Source organism: Armigeres subalbatus, chromosome 3 (genome assembly GCF_024139115.2).
Source record: "Armigeres subalbatus isolate Guangzhou_Male chromosome 3, GZ_Asu_2, whole genome shotgun sequence".
In the NCBI taxonomy this organism is placed as follows: domain Eukaryota; kingdom Metazoa; phylum Arthropoda; class Insecta; order Diptera; family Culicidae; genus Armigeres; species Armigeres subalbatus.
The window spans coordinates 257,120,399-257,145,443 of record NC_085141.1 but is presented as its reverse complement, the minus strand read 5'-3'; the positions used below and the strand labels follow the sequence as shown (position 1 = coordinate 257,145,443).

The window sequence follows — 25,045 nt, the reverse complement described above, 5'->3', positions numbered from 1 at the left end:
TTCTAAATAAGAAATTTGTTGGTTACGACATTTTAAAATTTGCACTTAGAAAAGTTACTTACATATTTTCGTAATTGAGACGAATTCGTTGAATCCTCATGTCTTGGTTTTGGTTGATATTAGATTTGTTTTTTTAATAAAAAAAAAAAACTTCACAAAAAAATAACCCATGGTTGTTTTTGGATTTATCGAAACATCGTCAGAATGAGCTTTACTTTTGACATTTCTCTTGCAAATTTCATTTTGTCAGATGAGATTAGAAGATTAGTAGGTTAGATATTTGCTGTATTCAACCATTTTTTTTGTGTCTTTATTAAGGAGACTTTCAGCCCGAGTCTCCGCCGTATTCAACCATTAAAATGTCAGAAACTAAGAATAATTACCCGAGCAAAGGCAGATAATTGAAATGATATCAAACTGATAGCACGATTTGTTATCCTTGTTATCATCTTGATATTTAGTTATCAATCGTGGGATTAACAACAAATAATATACTATAATTAGAGGTGTGCGCTGGTCCGAAAATCGTCGGCGGCGGCGTTTGTCAGAATTTTGGTCGGCGCCGGCGGCGTTTTTCGGCGTCACGCCGAAAGCCATTTCAGCCGGCGGCGGCGTGAATCGGCGTAGAGATTTTTAACGTTTGTTTTAGGAAAAAAATCTACATTTTTTCTGGTGTTTTCAAGACTTCAACGGGAGAATCTTTTGCATTTCGTCGGAAAAATCTGATGAACTCTCGAAAATTCTCTGAGTTTCTCCAAAATATAAATTTGAAAATTATTTTCGGACTTTCAACGGCAACTACTTTGAAGTTTTGATAATTCTTTTTTATAATAATTTCCAAGGAAAATTGTTTCAGTTTCTAAAGTAAAATGTTCGGAAAGTTTCTGTTGAGTATTCTTCGAAATTTACACAGAAAATTCTTAAAATTTCCCGCGGGAGATTATTCGAAATGTAGACATCAACGAAACGAAATTAGATTTCAACGGCAAATTGTTCGAAATTTTCATAAGAAATTCATTGTAATTTGCACGGGATTTTTTCAAATTTTCTCTGGAAAACTCTTCGGAATTTCTGAGGTGAATTTTATGGAATTTACCAAAATTATTCAGAGCTTCTACGTGTTTTTTTATAAGGGAAATCGTTTGGTATCTCAACGAAAAAGAAAACGGATTTTTGAAGGATTTTTTTGGATTTCTACAGGGGAAATTTGTCGGAAATTCAATGAAAAATTATTAAAAAGAAGAAGGGTCGTGTGACCGAAAATTATTTGGCGAAAGCCGAAAGACCGAATAATACGTTAAGTCAATAATTATCCAGTCGAATTGTATTTGATCGAAATAAACGTTTGGTCAAAACGGTTATACAGTCGGAATTCGCTGGTTGGGATCTTAATACTTGGGTCACTTTTTAGTTGGGCCTCCGCAACCGAACGTCAAAATTCAATGTAAAACGGAAAACGGGATTGAGCGTCACTGGACATCATTTGTGATGTTCAAGTCGAAATACACGTGTTCAAATGGCTGTCAGTTGACCCAACTAAAAAACCGAATTCGTTAGTTGGGCCGAGGTCGTGGCCCAACCAGCGAATCGCGACTGTACAACGAAAAACAGTTTTGCCAAAAAATTCATTTGGCCAAAGCAACGTACGGCCGAATTGATAATTTGACCAAAAAAGCACTCTTCTCTAATACGTCATTTGGCTGATATAGTCGTTTAGCTAAATAGGTTATAAGGCCAAAAATGTCGTTACGCCGAAATGGATGTTTGACAGAAAGGGTCATTTGATCGAAAATGTTAATAACTGAACGGTAATATAATCAAAAATATCCACCCGTTTAGTCAAATAACATTTTTGACCAAATGGCCTTTCTGCCAAACGACCATCAAACAACTTTTTGGCCAAACGACTTTTTCAGCCAAATGGCCAGTCGGCTGAATGACATTTTGGGCCGTATATCTATTTCAACTAAATAAAATTGTTGGCCGGTTAGGTTTTGGCTTTATACAGTGACCTGCATAAAAAAACCCACTTGCCGTTTTTCATACAAAATGGTCAACTTTGGAGATCTAGATTTCGATTGCGTGTGAATCAATTGCTGAAAATTTGACCAGAGCTTAGATATAACTTTACCACACCTGAATTTCAACCATATTGATTCATAGGGTAAAAACTTATCGCAGTATTGACAACCTATAGAATTCAAGATATTTAAAAATAAATTTTTGACAAAAAATATATTTTGATATTACCGCAATATTTTTTTACCCTATGAAACAATATTCAGGTGTGGTAAAATTCAAGTTATATCTGAGCTTTGGTCAAATTTTCAGCAAAATTGGTTCACACGCAATCGAGATCTCCAAAGTTGACCATTTTGTATAAAAAGCGGCTAGTGGGCTTTTTATTATGCCCGTCACTGTAGTTTGTTCGGCCAAATTACATATTCGGCCAAATGGCCCTACCTGTCGTTTGGCCGCAAATCATTCGACGAAAAGCCATTTATTCGAATAACTGGTTAGGCCAAAAGTCTTCTAGCTAAATTCCATTAGACCAAATTAAACGTTCGTCCAGGTTTGACCGAAAATGACATTTGGCGGAATGCGACAAACAGCCGAAAGCCTCATTCGGCCGAATTGGTAATTTGACCGAAATTTTTTTTTGCTCTAATAGTTTTTGTTTTGGCTAAAAATGTCATTTGGCTGACAAAGTCCTTTGGCCGACCAGATCATTTGGCCGAAAATTTAATTTGGTAGAAATAGTCGTTTGGCAGAAAGAGTCCTTTGGCTGAAAATGTCCTTTCTGCAAAACAAATATTCTGCATTTTCGGCCAAATGACCAATTCAGCTGAACGACACTTTCAATCGAATGCTTATTGCGGCCAAATGACCCTTTTAGGTAGGTAATTGAGCTATTCGGTCAACTGTTTTTTTTCCAGCCAAAGGAACTGTTCGACCAAATGACCTTTTCGGCAAAGTAATTTTAGACTAGATGGGCTTCAGCCAAATGTAGTATATTAGGCCAAACAACTTTCGGACTTACCAACAAACAATTCAAGCTCTATCTAGAGTAAGGACGAATGTCGCAAATGAGGATTTCTTCACTGACTTCCCCTCTTTTAATTAAAAGTGACAAGCAGGGGGTTTCTTTGTAGTTTATCACCTCAGAAAGCCAGGAAACAATGAGAACCTGTATTCTGAGGTTGTAAGAGGTATGTATCCATCTGAAGATGCTTTGTTCATGGTGGAAATGAACTTACGGATCTTGGAAAAATGATCACTCTGAAACATCGTCAGCCATTTATGCTCTTATTGGCATTTCACCAGTAGCCAATTGAAGGTGTTTTACGTCACAATTTATAAATTGGTATACAGTTATGCAAGCAAGAGACCTGTCGGTTTCGAGTTTTTTTAAACTCATACTTTGTGCAGTAGGGGAAGGTGGGGAGACTTGATTCTTCCCTGTTTTAACAAGAACTAAACTGCCCATGATCGCATGTTTGTAACACTCACATTTTTGTTCATTTTGTAAAAAGCCTGTGAATCGTTCACAAAGCTCAATTTAATGGATCTAAACCCACAACAGTGAAATGGGCTTTACTATCTTGCTTATCTGTGGTAAGCTGGAAATGATCGAGTTTGTGAGGAGGATTGACAAACGATTTACAAAATCAACCAAAATACATATGTCACAAATATTTATTTATTTATTTATTTGTTCTAATTCTTGTAGAGTAAGGTTTATACCTTTTTTAATTCTACAATTACAAATATGCGATCATGGGCAGTAAAGTAGTTTTGTTATAGCGTATTTTTATAATAGATCCTCTAGAGAAGTGATCGTTATGTGGCGAGATATTTTTTTTAATGACAACCTTATTTACTCTATTATTTACTGTGTTTTGTTCCTCCTGAAGATTTTTTTTAGTGGCCACGCAAAATTAGAACAGCTTCTCCCAATAATGACTAAATGCTATCATTTATTTTTTATTTTATTTTATTTTTTTTTTACAGCACATATATGCTAAAGCACAAATATGCTAAATGATCTTCACTGAAAAAATGCCATCATTCCACCACAATTTCAGGATATTTGGATTTTGAGTTGTTGCCTCAATTTGAGGAGACTTTATCTTTCATTAGGCTTCCATATAAAAATTCGTCTAAAAAATTCAAGAAAATATATATTTATTGAGAAGATATCATAGAAAGGCCTTCAAGTCTCCCCAATCTTGAAGATTGCATGCGCTGTCGAATTCCGTAGCAAAAATCGTTCATGAATACACATAGCAAGTAGGAAAATCTACATATTTTGGAGTAAAAATATTTAAAAGTTCTGAGAGCATGGTCCTCATCACAAACAGGAGATCGAGCGTTCAATCCCAGGCTCGTTGTACATGAATCTTCATAATTTTTGTATCGTTTTCTACCAAAACGATCCTACTGTTGTTCCTCTCACTAAACATTCCAAAAACATCCGTGGAAGCTATGACAAATCGTAGAGTTCTCTGCATCTTTCTTGAGTAGGTGTTCAGCTAATCCAATGATCGTAATTTTCACTCATTGTCACGAGAAGAAAATGCGCATTCACGCAGATTTTCACCGAGAAATAATTTTCAGGAAAGAAAAACAGGTGTGTCCTTATCACGGAATCCAAATTTCGAAGTACTGTCATTCTTATAATTTTACGCATGCTGCGACGCAGCCAATTTGAAATTATAAAAATGACAGTTGTGCGTTGCTTCCGTATCGATTGGTGTGCCCTTGAAAACGCGAGTACTTTCAAATTTTGATTCCGTGAAGAGTGTCCTTAAGGTCACTTTTCACGGGATCCAAGTTTCAGAGTGCTCGCGTTTTCGGAGGCACACCACTCGATGCGGAAGTAACGCAGAACTGTTATTTTTATTTTTTCACGCATGCTGAAAAAACGACGCGGCAAAGCTAAATCAACAAAAATGACAGTTGTACGCCGCCTCCGTATCGAGTGGTGTGCCCCCGAAAACGCGAGCACTTTGAAACTTGGATTCCGTGAGGAGTTTCCTTAACCCTTAAATGCGCAATGTTGTTTTAAAACAACAAACCGAAAATACGTTTAACGTTAATGATTTCAATGGTTATTTACGTTAAAAATATTTCCGACGATTTCTAGAAAAATCGCCTTGCGCCTTTAAGGGTTAAGAATGATAACCATATTTCGCTCACTTCCACTGGCGTAAAAAATTGATTTGCTTGAAGACTACTCATAGTTTTGAGTTGTCTTGCTTTTAACTGATATTGATTAAATTTTCCGTGAGGTTAAAAAGAGGGCAATAATTTTACTTAGTCACTAAGTAGATAAAAGTTAGCAAGTACGATTTTCGTTTCTCTTCTGAGTTCGTTCTAAGAGAAAAGAGTGGTTAGTGAAAGGTGTTTTCCGCCACAAATTACGAAAAAAATATTCTCCTTCGACCCAAAAACGCTTGATTTCGTCTCATCGAACTTGCAATTGAAATTGGAAGTCACTATTTGGTCACTTTTTCTGCAACTGAAAGTCACTATTTGGTCCTTTCTTTCGTCAGCTTTGGTCACTAAAGTCACTATTTTGAGTGGCTTCGGTCGCTACCAGCCCTGATAATTGCGCATAAAAAAATCTACTCATCCGTTTATTTTTTGACGCAACCCAAAATAAACGCCAGATAGTCGCCTAAGAAAAACATACCTGTAGCAAAAAAGCTACTTTGATCATTTTGAAAATTTTACCGTAATTTGTAGCGATGAATGCTTTGATAGCACGTGCTGCGGATTAATTTTTCAAATCTGTGGAAGCCTTGAAAAATAATCACGAAAGTTGGCATTTTGCTTTGTTCCAAGGCACAATACTAACTTCTGCTAAATGTACCCGGCCTATGCTATGAATAGTGTGACAAGAACTGTTTCCAACCACTGAACTGAAATTTTCGTCTAAGCAGGCGGTGATTTTCCCCGTTACCAACGATATCTACTGATTTGTTCATTCCTCTGTCAACGAAGGAATTTGCACAAAAGTTGAAATTTTCTTATTTGTTTTATACTATGCTTATTAACTTTACTTTCATTTCAGGTGTTGTTGTTTAATAAGTACTTATAATGGCCTTGCAGCTCTTGGAAGATAGACCGCGAGGAGGGCATGTGCTCATTCAGGAACTGTGAATAGTCTTGACTAATTGCAATATAATTCGTCCTGGGATCCACAGTGCTTATATCCGGGAAGCGGAAAATTTAACTGGAAGTGTCGTATAATCAAGGAATTGCAACGATCTGGTATGTTGTGGAGAAAATAATTATGCTCGCACTATAGTCGATCTAGCAATGTGCTCAACCAAAGACTAATTGCTCAACTTTTGACGGTTTAAACCTAGGTTTGAACGCAAAATGCTAACCCGGGCAAGATCATCTGCAGTCAAACCTCTAATAGTCGATGCTGAAAAGACTCATAGGAATATCGAGATATGAAATAGAAAATCCTATGGAAGGTGTTTTGGGCTACTGTGATGGTATACTAAAAAAATAAAATATATAGGCAGACATTGTAGGCGAAAATGCTAGGTACCCATACGATATTTTTAATTTATCAACCATACTCGTGATTTTCGCATGAGGGGGGAGGGACTTGCAAGTCGAGTCAAGTACGAGACACTGAAGACGACCTCACGGTTGAGGTCGTATCTGTCAAGGTACAATCAAGTGGTGGAATTAAATAGGATAGTACAAACTCGTCTTATGACAAGTGAAGACATTCCACTAAAAAGCTCAAAACAATTTCCTTAATCAAATGAAAAAAAAATGTTATTAACAAATGAACCGTATTTATTCTAATTGATTGCCAATTCGCTATTTTGAATTAAATTCGGTTAGCATTTTTGTTATGTGTCGTGTTCGAAGTTTATATTTATTTTATCATACCCGTCTCAATCCCTACATTATGTTGACTGGTAATTCAACCAAAATGATAACAATTCTAGTTATCAATATAACTGGGTACCCAAGTAACACCGAAAACATCATTATTAACGAAGATCTAATAATAATGTTGAATAAATGTCGGGAAAATGAAATACAAAACATGTTATGTTCAAGGAAAGCTATGAAAAGGTTTTTGCAAAACATACAGCAATTTGATCTGAAAAGAAGTTTCATACTACATTCTCACAACTTGCTGATAACATGTCGATTTTCGACATTTGTTTGGTGTTTTGAGGTGTTTCGTTTTACATTCTTATAACATAAAACATGTCTACAGGAAGCTTTTACGAACAAGGTCATAACATGTTCATTTTTTGACATTTGTTTCGTCAGAATATATACCCCAATGATTGCATTTTAGCTAAAATATGCATTTTGAACGTAATTAAAGTTAACCAATGAAACATGAGCCGCATATAATGTTTCGACCGAGACTTCGAAACCAATTTGATTTATTATTCAGTTTGTGTATTTTTATTAATATTTATCATTAAAATGGTGTTCATCACTTCATGCATGCTTGTTTTCATTTGTTTTTGTATAAAATTAATTTATTTGAACGTGTTGGTCAGCATTTTTGTTTTGGCATTCAATTTGACAGAACCATGTTGAAAGTCGGTTATTGAAAACATCCTTAGTACTTAAGTTTAGTGTTGTGTACGTTCAGTCAAAAACAAGGTTGCGACTGAAAGATGTTTAAAATATCAATACTTTTTGCGCCGTTTGGGTCGTGTGAAAGTAATCAAAGTAGTTTTTCATACCAAAACGTAACAAGCTATATGTTCGTAAGATGTATTTTTTACACTCATACAACAAACCGTGTTACTTGGTAACTACCCATTAGTTTGTTATTAATAAATATTCTGCTTTGCACTCTGTCCAGCCGACTGTTTTGTTTTAGTCTTTATTAAGGTGTTTTTTAATCTACAGACTAAGTTCAACACCGTCCAGCCGACTGTTATTTACATAAAAGGTCATGTCATTATGATTTGATTAAAAATAGTCTTCAGTAAATGCAAGATTGTAGAAAGCGTAGTGCTTTTCTCTTCTGCTCCTCAAGAAAGCGTAATTGGGTGAGTGCATAGAGACGACGCCGTACAATCACTCGATTCGAGTTCGAATCCCAGTGAATGCCGATTTTTTTTCAATGCGTAACGAAGTCGGCAAAGAAGATTTAACTATCTTGGTCGATAAAACAGTGATGGCTGATAACTAAATAACATCTAAATTAGTTATTTGAGTAATCAAAATGTATAACAAAATGTGTCAGTGATAACCTAATTTGTTCCCATGTAGTTATTTCAGGAACAAATTCGAAGCTTTCTAGCGAATCTTTTCACACGCCTGCTATCTATTTGCATTGCTCGAAATTTTGATACCAGTTTTCCGCGAGCGGTAATGGCCGACAGCTTGCCTGCGAGTTAGTTTATGATTTGACGTTTTTGGAGGTCAACAGTACCCACCATTCGAGCATTTTGATCAATGTGGTACATAAGAAGGCTTGAATCCACTGAATCAGCACCTTCTTATATGCAACACTGGTCAGAATGCTCGGAGCAGTGGGTGCAGTTGACCTCCACAAATGTCAAATCAGAGACTGGCCCACAGGCAAGCTGGCGGCCATTACCGCTCGCGGAAAACTGGATAGAAATTTGTATCTTATAAACGGATCTTTTCCTGTACCCTACATTACCCTTTTTGTTTACTCTTTTTTTTATTAATAATTAAATTATTTATCAAACGTTTTTTGTAGTTTACAAATTATCCGGCGCTTTTTCTAATCAAGTTATTAATTTCCGTTAAATTATTCATTACGGTTTTGACAAATCTAGACTAACATTTGAAAAGGGTGTAACAGCCAAAATGTATTCCTTCTGATTCTTCGTCCTCATATATAGCTATTGCTTTAGAATGTTGCCTCATTATCATTTAATAAACCCTAGACCTCAAACATCCGATTCAAGACAAGGTTTGTGGCTTCTACACCGATGTTACTAATTTTGATTACTTGCAAAAATCAGGAATATTTGATGTTTAGTTACTCGCTAATATACTCTCTATAATCGAAATTCTTATAAATTATTTTTCTTGTTTACTCACCTTTATAGAGCAAATAAAAAAATATAAGAATCTCCCAGAGCCCTCATGGTAACACCCGACAGATTCTAAAATATTTATTGCTTACAATGCTTCAAATTCAAACACAAAGTAGCCATCGATCACAGTGCGTGTTTTAGTCGTCGGGAAAGTAATAAAATATCTAGGGGAGAACGGTCCAGAATGCACCCCTGGGGAAAAATGGCCTCACTCATATAATCTGTTGTAGTACATTTATGAACGAATATTACCATTACAATTCATAATTAGTTATCCATCATTGAGCTCCATTGGAAAAAAATAGCAAAATCCCTCCATATTCACTCAAATTTAACGATTTGCTATTCTTCCACCTCATCCGTAAGATTGTAGTTCAATGTATTAAGAAAAAACAAACAACCATGCGTTCATCATCATTTTACATGCTTTTGAGTCATTTTAGACCACCATTCGTGCGTTTTGCCACAGGCCTATTTTTAAAACATTTTTTAAATACGTTAGAAAGTCATGAAAACCTTATTGTTTTGAATATGAGATCATTGTGAAATCTAGCTGGGTTTGTGAATTTTGCACCTATACGTTAAAATGGTCGGGTATTTTGGTTTATATGGGCGAAAACAACGAAAAAGCTTAAGGGGTGCTATTTGTGCTATTTATCTTTGTTCCTCAAGCCCCAAACGCAATACAACGGAACGGCGACGGAAACGGCAAATTTGACAGAAAATATATGGGCTAACTGTCGAATTTACCGTTTCCGTCGCCGTTCCGTTGTATTGCGTTTGGGGCTTTACTGATATTATGCTTCGATGACGCAAAGTCGATGATGGCGTCCAGCTGTTCCGTCGCCACCTCGAAGGCCGAAAACCCATCGCGTTTGCGGTTCATCGCCGTCTATAACCTCTACCGGCGGAGCCTGGGAGATGGTTAAGTGACCCACGCTGGCGCTGCGCACTGAGCTGCCGACTATTGCCTCTGGCCTCCTATGCGGAGACCTGAACAACCCATTTTTTGCGAAGGGGTTGTCACCTACACTACTACCACTAATTGAAGAATTGACTTGGTTTTCCATTTTGGTCTCACGAGTTGCTCGGCATGACGCGGTAAGGGACAATTACTGTGGAGGGTGCCCAGGTACCCCACAGGCTCCGTTAAAGGCCTAGCTCATTATTTCACCCCCCTGGCCATGCATCCCCTCGGCACGGGTCGCTTAACGCCTTGGGATTAGGGGTTAGGGACGATGGTCCCGTTGGTTGCCATCGGAAGACCCGTGGAAGCGTGAGACTGGAACTTGTGAGGACCAGAGCTGTGTAGCTCGCTCCTTACCAGATGTCAATTCACCATTTCGCAGCCCATGTGTGTATGTGTGTGCACAAAAGCTATAAAAAACATTAGACAGCTTTTCGTATAGTAATCCTTAACCGATTTTCTCGCAACAAGTTTTATTCGACATTAATTTGATAACGATCAGTCATTGCGTTTAAAAGTTATGAAGAAAATGGTACATCGGACCATGTAAAAACCCCATATAAGGTTGGTGTCTTAACTAAATGCGAGAAAGGCACCACCAACGCTAGGTGCATTAATCTGGGTTTTTTATTTCCTTTATTAAAGTAATTTTTCGAAGGAATGCTCAAGCGGTCTCATTCTGTTAAACAGAATACGTAACAGATTTTTGTACGCCGTGTTCAGGATGGAAAATCCCTTTTTAATTTGTCCATTCATTCTATCCATTCTCATTTTGCGCATTTTGAATCCAATACCAAATGCTTTTTTTGCTGACATAACAATTTCTTACTCCCATATATCTACATGAATCTTCGCGAATAGTTTTTTTTTTCGTCTTTATACTCTTGCGGAAAGAAAGAAATAATTAAATTTTTATGTAAAATTGTCAATGAATGCATATCATGTGTGCCGTCGCATTTGTATAACATCAATAAAATATTCAATTTGTTAGTTACGAGGAATGTTATAATGAAGTCATTTAAGTCATAAATATTGCTTACTAGCAAAAATACAACACAGAATAATTTAGCTATGAAATTTTAATATCAAACACTATTAAACCTTTCCTACAACAAAGAAGGTATTGCTTGTCACTATTATAACTTAAATACAACAAGTTTTTTTAGTTTTCTTTAAAATATATGTTTTTGGTGTTACTTGGGTAATTTGTTCTGCTTTATGCGGTCGAGTCATGGTTGGTGAAAATCATTGTGTAAAAAGAATGACATGATCGTTTTGCTTAGGGTCTGTTCACAAATTACGTAACCCTTTTGGGGGGAGGGGGAGGTCCAACTTGCGTTATACTTTGTTACACTAAAAGGTGGGGGAGGGGGTGGGTACTACCAAATGTTACGCATAACGCGAATAAAAAAATATTTTAAATGTTTTTTATCACTGATTACAGTAATTGCTGACATCCCGCATAATCATACGGACCATACGTAGACTCCTGATGAATTTCTGAAGGATATTCCTTCAGTAATTCCTAAGGAATGTCCTTCAGAAATTTCACCAGAAAACCCCTCTGGATATTAACCTGAAGTTCCTACAGGAATTGCTTCTTGTTTAGAAATTTCTAAACAAACTTCCGGAGGAATTTTTGGAAGTAGTTCTGAATGAATTCTTAGAGGATCTTCTTGAGATATTGCTGCAGAAATTCCTGAAAGAAATCCTGGATGAAATACCAGAGAAATTCCATAATATTCTTCCGGAGGCATTCTTGGAGAATCTTTCGGCAACATTCTTGGAGAATCTTCCAGAGGAATTCCTGGAGAAATTTCCGGAGCGATCCCTAGAGGAACTTCCGCAGGATTTCCTGGGGGTACTTTCGTAAGAATTTCCGAAAGAACTTCCGGAGGAGCTCTTAAAAGAACTGCTGGAGGAATTCGTGAAGGAACTACCGGAGGAATTCTGGAGGATCTTCCGACGGAAATCTTGGATATACTTTCGCTGGAATTCTTGGACGATCTTACAGAAGAGCTCTTAGAGGAAATTCCAATGGAATTCCTGGAGGATTTTTTGGAGAAATTCCTGGAACTTCCAGAAAGAATAGCAGAACGATTTTTCTCAGAGAAAATACTGGAAAAATGTGAAAAAAAGATATTTCTAGAAGAATTACCAAAAGAATTCAAGGAAGAATTTAACGAAAGTGTGTAACAAGTTTCTTCGGGATTTGTTTTAAGAACATTTTTCTGTAGTAATTTACCATGGAAGTTCTGAGAAATATCTTTTTAACACCAAAACAATTTCAATTTTTTGTCGACATTCATTAGAATTTTCTATGGAAATTAATTGAGACAAATTTCTTGTGAAAATTGAAAGGGATTTTTTTGTGGGAGTTCAAATATTTGGAGGATTTCCTTTATTTCTTCTTTACGGAAATTATTATAAATTTCCTCGATAATTTTAACTGAATTTTCAATTCTCTTAAATTTAGAGAATTAATTCTCTTAAATTTTTTGGTAGCCAGTTTCTGGGTAGTATACCCGAATTCAGCGCTCGTTTTGGGTGATTGGTTCTTACGCAGTTAGTGCTAATTATCGGCAATTAACTTCTCCTGTTGAAAACTTGCAATTGGTTGAGGTACATGAAGCCTGTTGTGTTTGCATGGCTTCTTTATGTTGAAAAATAGCTCGTCAATACTTCCGAAGTTTTATTATCACGAATCAAACGAAATTAAAACAAAAACATTGTACGCCATATTGAATGAATGGTGGATAGGCGTATTAGCCTTATCTTCAGTCCCCTGATTAAAGTTGACTTAAAGTGGAAAAAGGTCCTTTTACGACCAAAATAATGTTTAATTACTTTGACATGTTGAAATAAAGCATAAATGATGCATCGCTGCATTCGTAATGCTGAAGTATTCGGGGGTCTGATGTTTTGGTTGTGTTTTCGTAGTGTAGATGCAGTCTCGTTTCTTCTGCTTGTCGTTTATGGAACTGTCAGTGTGGAACGCACCTATCTCTTTCTTTCCCATGATGCTTCTTATGGCTGTCAGTGCGGATTTTTCTATGTTGGCTACGAAATGAACTGTGGTGGAGGTATACAAGTGTCAGTCCCGTGGAAGTATTGTATCGTTGCTTGACAGTTGATTAATAAATGCATCTTTACATCGTTAAAACTGATCTAATGCTATTAGCATTTAGTATGCTGATTTGTGAATTATTAGATCCAATAATTAATTCTTGGTGGTTACTTGGGAGTTCTTTCGTGTATTTTTTATTTCACTCTTTATCCAATCTTTTATACTACATGAGCCACAGCGACAATCTTCCTCTATGGATAAATATCTTGGCTGTGCATATGCACAGCACATGTTTCGAAATGAAATTTGCGAAAAAGAATCCACGTGTCTTGGAGGGACTCGAACCCTCAACCTCCTACTCTCTAGATAGGCGTGATAACCACTACACAACAAGACCACTTAAAGGTCACGTTTGCGGAAAAGCCATCAGAGAAATACGTATTTGTCAAAGTGACAGTAAAGTGGTGGAATTAAATAGGATAGTCTTATGACAAGTGAATAAAAAAACCTTGTCTCCAACGGCAAATACGTGAGAACGAGGCCTATTATCATAGCTTGTCGGTGCGAGCTGATTCTTAGATTATTGCTCTTCTTTGCTCGACAACCATTATCAATTGAATGCGAACTCTGCAAACCCTTCTCTATGACAATTTATATTGCTATTCTGAATATCTAATGTTGAAACATAAATTTCATCAATTCAAAACCCATTCACACCATCTAAATCACCATGCAATGCTTCGGTGACATGAAATAGAGTATAATGGGGCAAGAATTATTTTCAGGCGGAGGATCACATTGTAAGCGAAACTGGTTTGTGTTCAAGTGTCCTGAAAGTACAAACTCGCAATATAAATGCATCGTTCTTTAATAAACTTAACTTGTACATTATGCAACGAGTTGCTAAAATATTATTTTGTCAGCTTGAGTAGTACGCCTATTGAACAAGGCTCATCGATGTGACCAATTTAAAAAACATTTGACTCAATTGCCCCTATTTACTATCCACAGCATACATGGCTGCAGCTTCTAGAGTCCTCCCTAACTCGCACATCCCGACACTCAGCTCAAGAGCTGGGTACTTCCATCCATTGATTCGGGATTGAGAGGCAGAATCCGGAACAGGTGAAAATATGGAAATGTTACGGCTTGCTGCTAGTAGTGCGGTTGAAGGGATTTTTGCACTTTACCGTATGGAGTATGGCCTTATCGGGAAAGGGATTTCTAAATTTGAATTTAAATTCGGTGCTTTTTGATACCACCGAGCGAGCGGCAGCCTTTTCATGCACGCAGATGTTAAGCTTTGAGAATACACTGTCGATGGCACTCGATTCATGGCTTTTCTGGTCGAGAGTCACTAATACATTCAGGATATGCAGAAGCGAGATGAGTATTCAGAATAAATGTACCTATGTTGAAAATCGATTTCGACATTAAGTTTATGTAGAGATTTGCCGGTCCTGGCACAGTTGACGTTCTTGAAGAATCTAAAAAAAATGCACGGTCATAAAAATAGTTACTGACGTTCATGAAGCACCAACCCAGTGACCTTCCGAAAGCTTGGTGCTGAGCAAGCACTTTTTGCCGTTGGATGAAAATATTACTCACATCCTTCTTGATGATTACCCACTTTCGTATGCACCGCCATCATCGTGGGAAGTAGTGCAATAGCATCAACGAGTTCTCGCCTTTTTTCGCCACTAATAGCACTTCCGGCTGGTGCTGGATACCCGTAGGGAGAAGAGGTCTAAAACGAACCGGTGGAAAATATTATTCTGTTGGGATGAAAACTGAATGTAAATGATCAACGTACTTCCACTCTGTGGTTGCTTATTTTACTATTATTAGGAATCCATAGATGGTATAGGGTTTTTTTTTCATTAGACCACTTTCCTTTGCTAACCAAAAGAATGATGATATTAGACGTGACGATGAAAATAGACGGAGCGCGATGCCTCGATTCTGCTATGTGCTAGTGAGATGGTGCGAAAAACAGCAGTTTTGATTTATGGAAATCGAATGACACTTGCGATTTGGACGGTAGAACGCTTCAGCATCATCTCTATATGGGTCAGCTTATATCTAATATAAAGATAAATTGCGTATCCATATTATCGGCGATGCACAAATATGTTACTAGCAATCCATTAGCGAAGCGAATGGCGCATAATTTATCTTGGCAAAATAAACAAATAATATTGAGGACATTGTTACCATCCGGCTCTTAGTCGCAAGAATGAATTATCGGTTATAGCTATATGCTGCATTACCTCCATCAATATGTGCACTGTTCAAGTGAGACGGGAATCGAATTTATCAAATCCATCCAATCGAACACTTATAGTGACAAGATTTTTCGTCCAATGTTGGTTGCAGATCATAAATACATTAGTAATTCGCAGGGATATGGCTGATTTTTTGACGTAGGACTTACGTCTCTCTTTACTATACCGGGTGTCATTTCAAAATATTCAAATCGACAGCGTTACGCTGTGTTGAAAGATTTTATACGTTAATAGCGTTCGTCTCAGTGGACGAATTTCTGCGGTAAGCCCCTCAATCGACAGATTTCAAGTATGCCTTTCATGTCCATGCTTGATAAGACCCGAAAAACTTGTTTCAATAGGCATGAAACTGTTTTCAATGAAAAACATTGAGATCAAGGGAACCTATAAATATGGGTACCGCATAATTCTTGCATCATTCCATTACCACGTTCTGATTGGTGCAGACACCAGCGAATAAGCAGCCGCTGGGTCTGCCGAGAAGCCATAAAATAGCGCAACGCGATTTTTTCCTTTCATTCTGACCGGGACAAGCGAAGCAACCGCATCATCGATTGAACAGCACTCACAGCTTTTAGCAGGGAATGAAGTCATCGAAGCCACCATCATCAGCCAGCCGAAACCTAGCCAGTACAGCAGCAGTCCACCCTACAGACCCGACAAAGCAGCAATGCTGAGCAGATACCGGCAGCAGCAGCAGAGTCGAGCCGAGACCGGCCGGCATCGGTGATGAGCCGAGACAGGCTGAAGAAAAGCCACATGATGCAGCATGTATGTCCAAAAAACAAACGGTTCTTCAGAGAGCCAATGATAGAGATCAATATCAAAGCTTTCAATTCCCTTCGGAATAGAAATTGCAGGGTTGTTACGGAGATCCTTCCTACGGAGATATTTTCCGCGCCAAATCCGCGCCAACTAAAATCAAATCCACGCCATTTCCGCGCGACATGAAAATCCATTCTGCGCCAAATCCGCGCGACCCAAAACTAAATTCTAAGCAAATACACGTTAAATATCAATGTTAAATATTACGCTGAACATTACAACAATTTAGTGAACGTCTTTTTTCGAGTTCGTTTTTATAATATTACTGATTTTAAGTATATGTTTTAACTTCAACGTTACATATGTTTGTACAAAATTGAAAATAGGATTAAGGAAAAAGCAGTTGATATAACAACTCATCTAGATGGTCTTTCTTGGAATTTCTGAAGAAGTCGCTCCAAAATTGTCTGCGGGTGTTTCTCCGAGAACAGGTGTGGATATTTCTCCATTCTTGCAAAAGGTTCCCCGGAAATTTATGCGAAATTTCATTTTTTCATAAATTTTTGTGAATTCCTCAAAAACAACAAGCAGGAAATTTTCGGAAACTGTATGTGGACAACCTTAAATAATTCCTACAGAAATCGCTTGGGAAATTCTAACAGAAATTGGTTGGTGACTTCCTGCTGAAAAACTTCCGAAAAATCTGTTGTTTAATTTTCAGGATTTTTCACAGAAATTCTTGTGATCATAGCTAAATAAACTTCGAAGGAAATTGCATCGTGAATTCTTGCGGGAATTTCTCGGGAATCTCTGCAAAAACTCTCCCGGGAAAACATTTTCAAAAATTTTCAACAATTTTTTTTTTCAAAATCAACATCAAAAACAACTTCTGCGGAAGCACTTAAAAGACGGGTGTTCATGTCCTTCAACAGACATGTTTTGAATGCGCCATGCTTCAGAATGGTTTAAAAATGACAACAAGTGGGGCCCCTCTCCTCATAACATTTGTTTAATCAATTCTCAAGAGTGTAACCATGGAATTCAAACAGGGTTTGTTAATATCTGAAAATTGATGTTAGTAAATAACTACAAACGTTAATTTTGTTCTCGAAAACATTTGCTAACGAGAATAAAGCCCATCTAGATAGACATAAAACTAATTTTCAAATAAACGTCCTTAGATATAGAATTTCATTTGATTAAATACTCCTAAAACTAAATCCGCACAAAGTCCTAAAATCGTTATGTAAATCCGCGCCGAATCCGCGAAAACCACAAAATCCGCGAAATTCGCGAAATCCGCTTAGTCGTAACAACCCTGAAATTGTACTTGGGTGCCAAATCCAATATTCTAGAGATAAAATTTTATGCGTGATTTTCATAAATAGCGTTAAAACTAACAGTGGATAATTTTTCTGACTTAACCGCGAAGTGGACGAAGGACTTCACTTGACCATGCCTTTAAAGATTCATAAGATGTTCAAATCTTTCACATAATCTTATTTGGATAAAAAACCACCGATAACAGCTCAATTATTAATAAACTATCAATCGATTTTTCATCAAATGTTGGATTTTTTGGCATTGATCAAAAAAATATGCTTCGCTTGTCCCGGTCAGAAATAAAGGAAAAATCGCGTTGCGCTATTTTATGGCTTCTCGGCAGATCCAGCGGCTGCTCATTCGCTGGTGTCTGCACCAATCAGAACGTGGTAATGGAATGATGCAAGAATTATGCGGTACCCATATTTATAGGTTCCCTTGATCTCAATGTTTTTCATTGAAAACAGTTTCATGCCTATTGAAACAAGTTTTTCGGGTCTCATCAAGCATGGACATGAAAGGCATACTTGAAATCTGGCGATTGAGGGGCTATTAACGTTTAAAATCTTTCAACACAGCGTAACGCGGTCGATTTGAATATTTTGAAATGACACCCGGTATAGTAAAGAGAGACGTAAGTCCTACGTCAAAACATTGTTTGATACTGACCGCACACAAAGCGAACGTGACTGAATGATCGTCCCATGTTACCAATTCTATATCCTATCACCCGAAATCCCATGTCCGGGTGTTTCCTTTCTTCTACTACTAACAATGTTGTCTCAGAAAAGAACACCCTACTTCCCACCTGAGCTGCAATTCTAAGCTCGCTTGCCTGGCTTATTGGCCTGTATCAAACGAAAAGTCCCGTTAAGAAATAGACGCCAGCAGCGAGCAACAAGCGTAAAAAAGAGGAAGCCCTTCTCGAACGCGTTGATGATGATGACGCTTTGGCTGACAAAGAAGCGGGATACAAGACACTAGCTGATTGGCCCACCAATTGGGAAGCAGAGAAGATTCAAAATAAGGTATAAAAGAAAAGTGCATTCGCTCGCAGAGCATTCAGTCTTTTTTATACCATCACTAGAAATTCGCGGTTATTTGAAAAGATCGTTTTCTTACTTTTTGCACTTAGCCGAAGCAAACAGCCTTTTTCAAGGCTCTAAGAGTTAAAAATAATGTTCTCCTTCAGTCGCTATCGCACGGATTAGAAGGCCCTTCAGTGGAAGGGCTGAGGTACAGTCTACATCCCCTGTTGAGCCAACTTGTGGTCTATTTCAGGCAGTCCTTCAGTGGGAAGGTTGCCACTTTCGAGGCTAATATTTCGTGACCGGACAGAATTTTTTTTTGATGATTTTTGTTCGAAGATGATTTGATTTCTGTGTCGGTTTGATGAGAAGATTTTGCCAAGGAATGGTATGCAACGCCGATTATTTATCCAAAATAGTTGATGTGAGAAATTTGGACATATTATGTATCTTAAAGGCATGGTCAAGTCAAGTCCTACGTCCACTTAGCGGTTATGTCACAGACATTACCCACTGTTCGTTTTTTTCAAAATGATGCAAGTGCATCCAAGCAATGATCACTTGACAAATAGGGAGCATTCATTCTCCTGCTCCTTGGATTTTGCATCAATGCAACGAATTGCAAAGGAACTTTTGAAGACTGCAATAGATATCTGACAGAACATTAAGTTCTATAAGAATTGAACACAAGATGCTTAGTAGGCTAGTGAAGATTTTGTTTTTCACATATTCAAGAAACGTACCGTGCGATATGTTCCAAATGTAATTCAATGTGTGTTTACTCGTAGAAAATTTTGAAAAGCATTTGCATTTTTTCTAATCCATTTTTCCCAATTCCGATTCTTCTGCTATCTTCGACACCTGTGTTACTGTAACTCCAGCATTCAATTTTCGATATTTACATTGATTTTATCGTGGAACGGTACTTCATTCAAATTAACGGGGTTCATTTTTAATTTGAACTTCTGGTTACTACATTTGGATCAGAAAAACCGGTTTCTATTCTGGTATTCGACAACTAAAAAAGAAAAAAACCGCAAATGCGTGCAACACGATTAATTTGCGAATGAATCTCTGTTGCAGTATTGTTCATTAAACTGGAATTTTTATAGAAAAGGTTATTCATTCGACTGTTTTTTGAAAATATTTAAAAAGGAGGACATTTTAGTGCAAAAGGAGGACATCTGATTTTTAATGAAAAAGGAGGACATGTCCTCCTTTAGGATACCATATGGTCACCCTAATCATGCAAAACATGCAAAATGATCGAAAAAATGTGATCTATTGTACAAAAGAATGCTATTGCAAAGCCTTTTACCTGCATGGAATATCAGATCCCCACGTTGTAAACGGATCGGACTAGTCATCAGCACGTCGAAGACGGGTTAGGGACAAAAGGTCGAAAGACAAAAGGTCGAAAGGACAAAAGGTCGAAAGACAAAACGTCGAAAGACAAAAGGTCGAAGGGACAAATGGTCGAAAAGGACAAAAGGTCGAAAGGGACAAAAGGTCGAAAGGACAAAACGTCGAACGGGACAAAAGGTCGAAAAGGACAGAACGTCGAACGGGACAAAAGGTCGAAATGGACAAGGAACTGAAACGGAGAGACACCATCCAGAGTAGCTCTACACAGTTAGCAAATACTCTGCTCTTTCATTTTTAACAATTTTTAACAATTAAATAAAATTCATTCAGTGAGTACAACTAATAGATGGATGTTGAGTTTCCTAAATGTCACTTCGATCTATCAAAATGGTGCACGCCGCACATCAAATACACCGGCGTATATTACACGCCGGTGTATTTTCAATGCGTGCGACTGCGTGGCTGCGGAGTATACTATTTTGACAGATCGAAGTGACATTCAGAAACCTAGATATGTATCTATTATTTTCACTCATTGAATGAATTTTATTTAATTGTTCAACATAATTTAAAATAAAAGAGCAACTTTTTTGCCAACTGTATAGGACAACTCTGTCTCGCGCAATACAAGTTATATTTATTTCCTAAATCAACAATCTTTTTTATCTCTAACAGAACTATCTAGATATTCATAATATTGTTTCATGGTAATTAATCCTTCTTTGAAAATTGCTCATTCTTCAACTTTGATTGATGTGATGAGTGTGTTATTTCTGCCTGAAGTTAAATGCATTTCATAAATTCTTTTGGAATACACCCAACTTGCTATCAACTTGTTATTGATCGACCTTTTGTCCCTTTCGACCTTTTGTCCTTTTCGACCTTTTGTCCTTTTCGACCTTTTGTCCCGTTCGACCTTTTGTCCCGTTCGACCTTTTGTCCTTTCGACTTTCTGTCCCTTTCGACGTTTTGTCTTTTCGACCTTTTGTCCTTTCGACCTTTTGTCTTTTCGACCTTTTATCTTTCGACCTTTTGTCCTTTCGACCTTTTGTCTTTCGACCTTTTGTCATAGATTCGTCGAAGACAAAGTACATGATAGGAAGAGGTTCAAGAGAAGACAATGTGAGCCACCCACCGCGAGTTTGCATCGGTGGTGACGAAATCGAGGTGGTAGAAGAATTTGTGTACTTGGGCTCACTGGTGACTGCCGAAAATGATACCAGTTTATACATTCTTATATTTTTTTTAGATACCGTAATCCGGGGGAACATTGATCAGCGGGGTAACATTGATCAGTTGAACCATTTTCAAAAGATGAATAAAGTATTACTTTCTGTTATTACGATTACTTATTATGAGTTAGGTATTTTAATCTTGACTAAATTTGCTACCGAATAATATAATCTCCACTAGAATTTGCATTTAATTTTTGCCATAGTTTGAAAAATAAAATCAACATCATTTTGTTAACTCACAGTAAGCTGCCAAAAAAGCACTCAAAACAAGCATAATAACAAAAAAATTGAAATCGTACCTACAATTGGGTGATAAGTAATCTTATTTTCTTTGTTTATCCATATTTTTTGTTTCAAAATTTTGATTTTTATTGTTGAAAAACCAGATAATTCACCTAGCGGTCATGATGCCTTACTCGAAACAATCAATACGCTTCGCCTCAGTATAAGGATTTCAAAAGTAATTGCCTACCTTAAGGCGTTTACAAACGCTTGCTTTATAGACGTAACAAAGTGAAATGATTGATGATCAAAGTTACCCCAAATTGGAAATTCGAAAAACTAGACAAAACAGATTTTTAAAACAATTTTATAATTATCAAATAATCAAGAACAATAGCCTCAAACGTTCTACACGTAGCAGTACTCGTTTTAAAAATATGAAAAAAGCAATCATTTAATTTACGGAGGAAATATTTACAAAACATTGAAAAAATTGATCAATGATACCCCGGATTACGGTACTTAAAAACATTCTGCATACTATGGCTATTTCAGAAATGACCCAAAATTTTGTAAAAAAATTTAAATTGGGCTCAAAAATGAGGTATTGGATTGGATTTTATCTACTTTATTTGTGGAGTATTTGGAAAATCTGATTTTTACACAACATAAATGTTATCAACCAGCTATTATTAGTACACAATGAGTAGATTATAGTTGTATGTCTCCATTTTGTTCATGTTTATGGTCAAATTATAAATTTTATGTTTCAGGTGATGACCACTTGAAAATCACTATATTTTCTCTTTTTTATGTTTTTCTTCAGAGGAAAAGGTAATCTATACGGCAAGATCCGGCAAAGATAAATCACTTGGGTGTAACTTCAAGATATGGACTAAGCATTCCACGTGAAAACTCGTCCGCAAACGTCCGCAAATTAGATTCTGAGCTATTTGAATAAAATGCGATTTTTCATCATTTCAAAAGAAAATTTTAAAATTTGTTCATAAATTACCACACATAACGAATCCAGGAAAAAAATGTAAAAAGCATGCTATTTCGCATGCATTTTGTCAAGACACAAATAGAATAATGGGTCTCCCATGAGTTGCGTTGATATCTTTTTGCAAACCTTATATTGAAATCGCTTATCAAAAATTCTGCATTGTAGAGAAATCTGTTATTACCTAGATTTAGGAAGAACCCGTTTTCATTGGAGTGATCATAATTTATGAACGGTGCCTTATTATGATACTTTCGTCATGGCTAGCTATGATATCTTGTGGGCTTCGATTTGGACATGGTAATCGTTGTTGTTTCAAGCCATGGTATATAGAATACAGATGATTTATATTTCTTACTACAGGCTTTACTTTTTCAACCCTAATTTTTAAGGTTAAGATTTAAGTTAAGGAGAAAAGAGTGTTCAAATATATAACAGTGTTTACTTTTGTGCATGCGAATTTATACAACCATTTTTCTTTTGGGATCTTGGGCATGGGTTAAAATAAATTAGATGTTTTTTTTCCTATGTAAATGTTAGAAAATCCATTTAAGAATAAAGTTTTACCTACGGATTTTTTGCCACTTTGTGAATTATAGCCATTTTAAAATCGTTTGCGTAGCGAAAACAAGAGATTTTACATAAAACGCGAGGTTTTATTTGAAAACATATGTGTTTTGACATTTTTATCTGGTTTAACACTGTTAGGTGAATAGATTTATCCAAAAAAATGCATTTTCCTGCATAATTGGCAATTATTACTTCGTCCTAGGAAAATCATGCCCAAATAACCGCAAAAAATAGTTTTGGCCAAGAATTGGCTTATTTACTCCTATGTGCGTTGGTGCAAAATTAATTTCTGTATCCGGTAGCTGTCCCCCGGGTCCGGACAGTGAGTTTTTTCATGCGATCAAATAGCCATTCTTTGCTCTTGTTTTGTTAAACTTACTTCAATTCAATTGTTTATTCTTGCTGAGGTATCAGAAAGCCACAGAATAAGCAGAAACAAAAATTGAAGATGTCATTGAAAATTGAGGGAATTTTGAGTAGGATGTAAGAAATTGATACTTGAATGCACGTTTCATGATATCTTGATAAAGCCTATGGAGAGTGCCCAAAGCATGACGTGAAAATTGTTATCGGAGACAGAGGTAGAACTGACCGCAGCACACGCGATCAGCAGGGTGGAGGATTGGATGAGCGCTAGAAGCAAATATAGTATATTAACAATATAGTCCACTTCGTAAATCCCCATATATTAGGCAAGAGACAGCACATTCACACTTGTCGCTGCCTAGCGATAACATTCAGACTCCGTTTCTTTCCCATCTGCTTTCTCACACACGCTGCTCCCTTCCTCTATACGAGCAGCATCGAGACCGATATGCCCGGACGTTTCATGAATGTCTTGATAAAGCCTATGGAGAGTGCCCAAATCGCGACGATGCACGATCGCGACTTCACCCACGTGAATCACTGCATGTTGAACCGAGTTGCGATTGATGACGATAACCACCTCCGTCATGTTGAGCGAGCTCCAGGCTTCTAGCCAAATATACTCTATTACCAATATAGTTCACTCTGGCTGATTTGAAGAGACAACGCACACGGATAAAAATATAAAAGCTAAATAGATTAAAATCTAATCTAAAATCATATTCTGTCTATCCACTCATTACAATGGTTAAATTGCCAATAAGCTGTGAATGATTAATCTAAATTTATTCATAGGACTGCTTATTCCGTGTTTAATAGAATCAAGATTAATGGCAATTTATATAAGTTAAGTGATTTTATTTTCAGAAAAAAATGACGTTTTGGCATTAAGAAGACGGCATGGTATTTATTTCAGAAATTATATTTTTCGGAGCAAAGGTTTCTACATTTTTCTGGTGGACAGGTGTCGTTGTCAGAGTCAGGGTGAATGTAATCCCGTTTTGAGCATGTCCGACAGATGAGATATTCCATCAGCGCTTCGTAATCTTCTACCCAAGTGATTAGATGATTGACACAAAAGCATCTGTTTTCACCAGTGTTAAATGGAGCAGTATCTGATACCTGCAATGAAGGGCAATTTTATAAATATGTACTTCCGTGTACGAGAAGATTCACGGGTTTTCTACCTGTATCTTGCTGAGGAATTGGAGCTGAAGATTAAAAGTCATTATCGGACCGGAGATATCCAGACGGAACACACTGATCCATGGCCGCCTTGGACAAATTGAACCTCCTTCGTTCTCGATCCGGAAAGGTGGCTATTTAGATGTTAGTGGTCTAGGACTGACAGGAACTCGACTCGTTGATGATTTCGCCTCCAAATACAACAATGTTGCTTTAAAAAAGTTTTCATCGATGTTGTCGATCGAAATTTGATCCGTTTGGTACTCGCTTAGGCGTATTTTGAAACAATCCTTCCCGGAAGAGGCCGTAGACTTCGAGGAAGGCCGCGAACACTAGGGCTTTTTGCGGTTGAAGATCCGATTCAGCTTACCTTCGACGCGGTATTCTTTATTGTTGTTGCGTAGCAATAAATCACAATGAAAAAACGAATATTCAAAAAAATATAAATCAGAACATGTAGAAATGTCTAACCCATTACCTATTATTTCGGCCGATCCTTATAAAATTTAGAATATAATGTAGAATATGGATGCTAACTTAAGAAAAAAAAATTGTCAAGTCCCGAGGGTAACTTGATAAGCAATTGGATG

At 37.1% G+C, this 25,045-nt stretch overlaps 1 protein-coding gene across 1 annotated transcript in view; it reads right to left on the bottom strand.

The window, feature by feature from the left end:
• Positions 1-23,859, bottom strand: part of LOC134222425 (uncharacterized) — a 29,702-nt gene extending 5,843 nt beyond the window's left edge. The window contains exon 1 of the mRNA XM_062701574.1: positions 23,803-23,859. Within this exon, the coding sequence (XP_062557558.1) occupies positions 23,803-23,859 (57 nt within the window). The remainder of the gene's footprint in view (positions 1-23,802) is intronic.
• Positions 23,860-25,045: the final 1,186 nt, after the last annotated feature.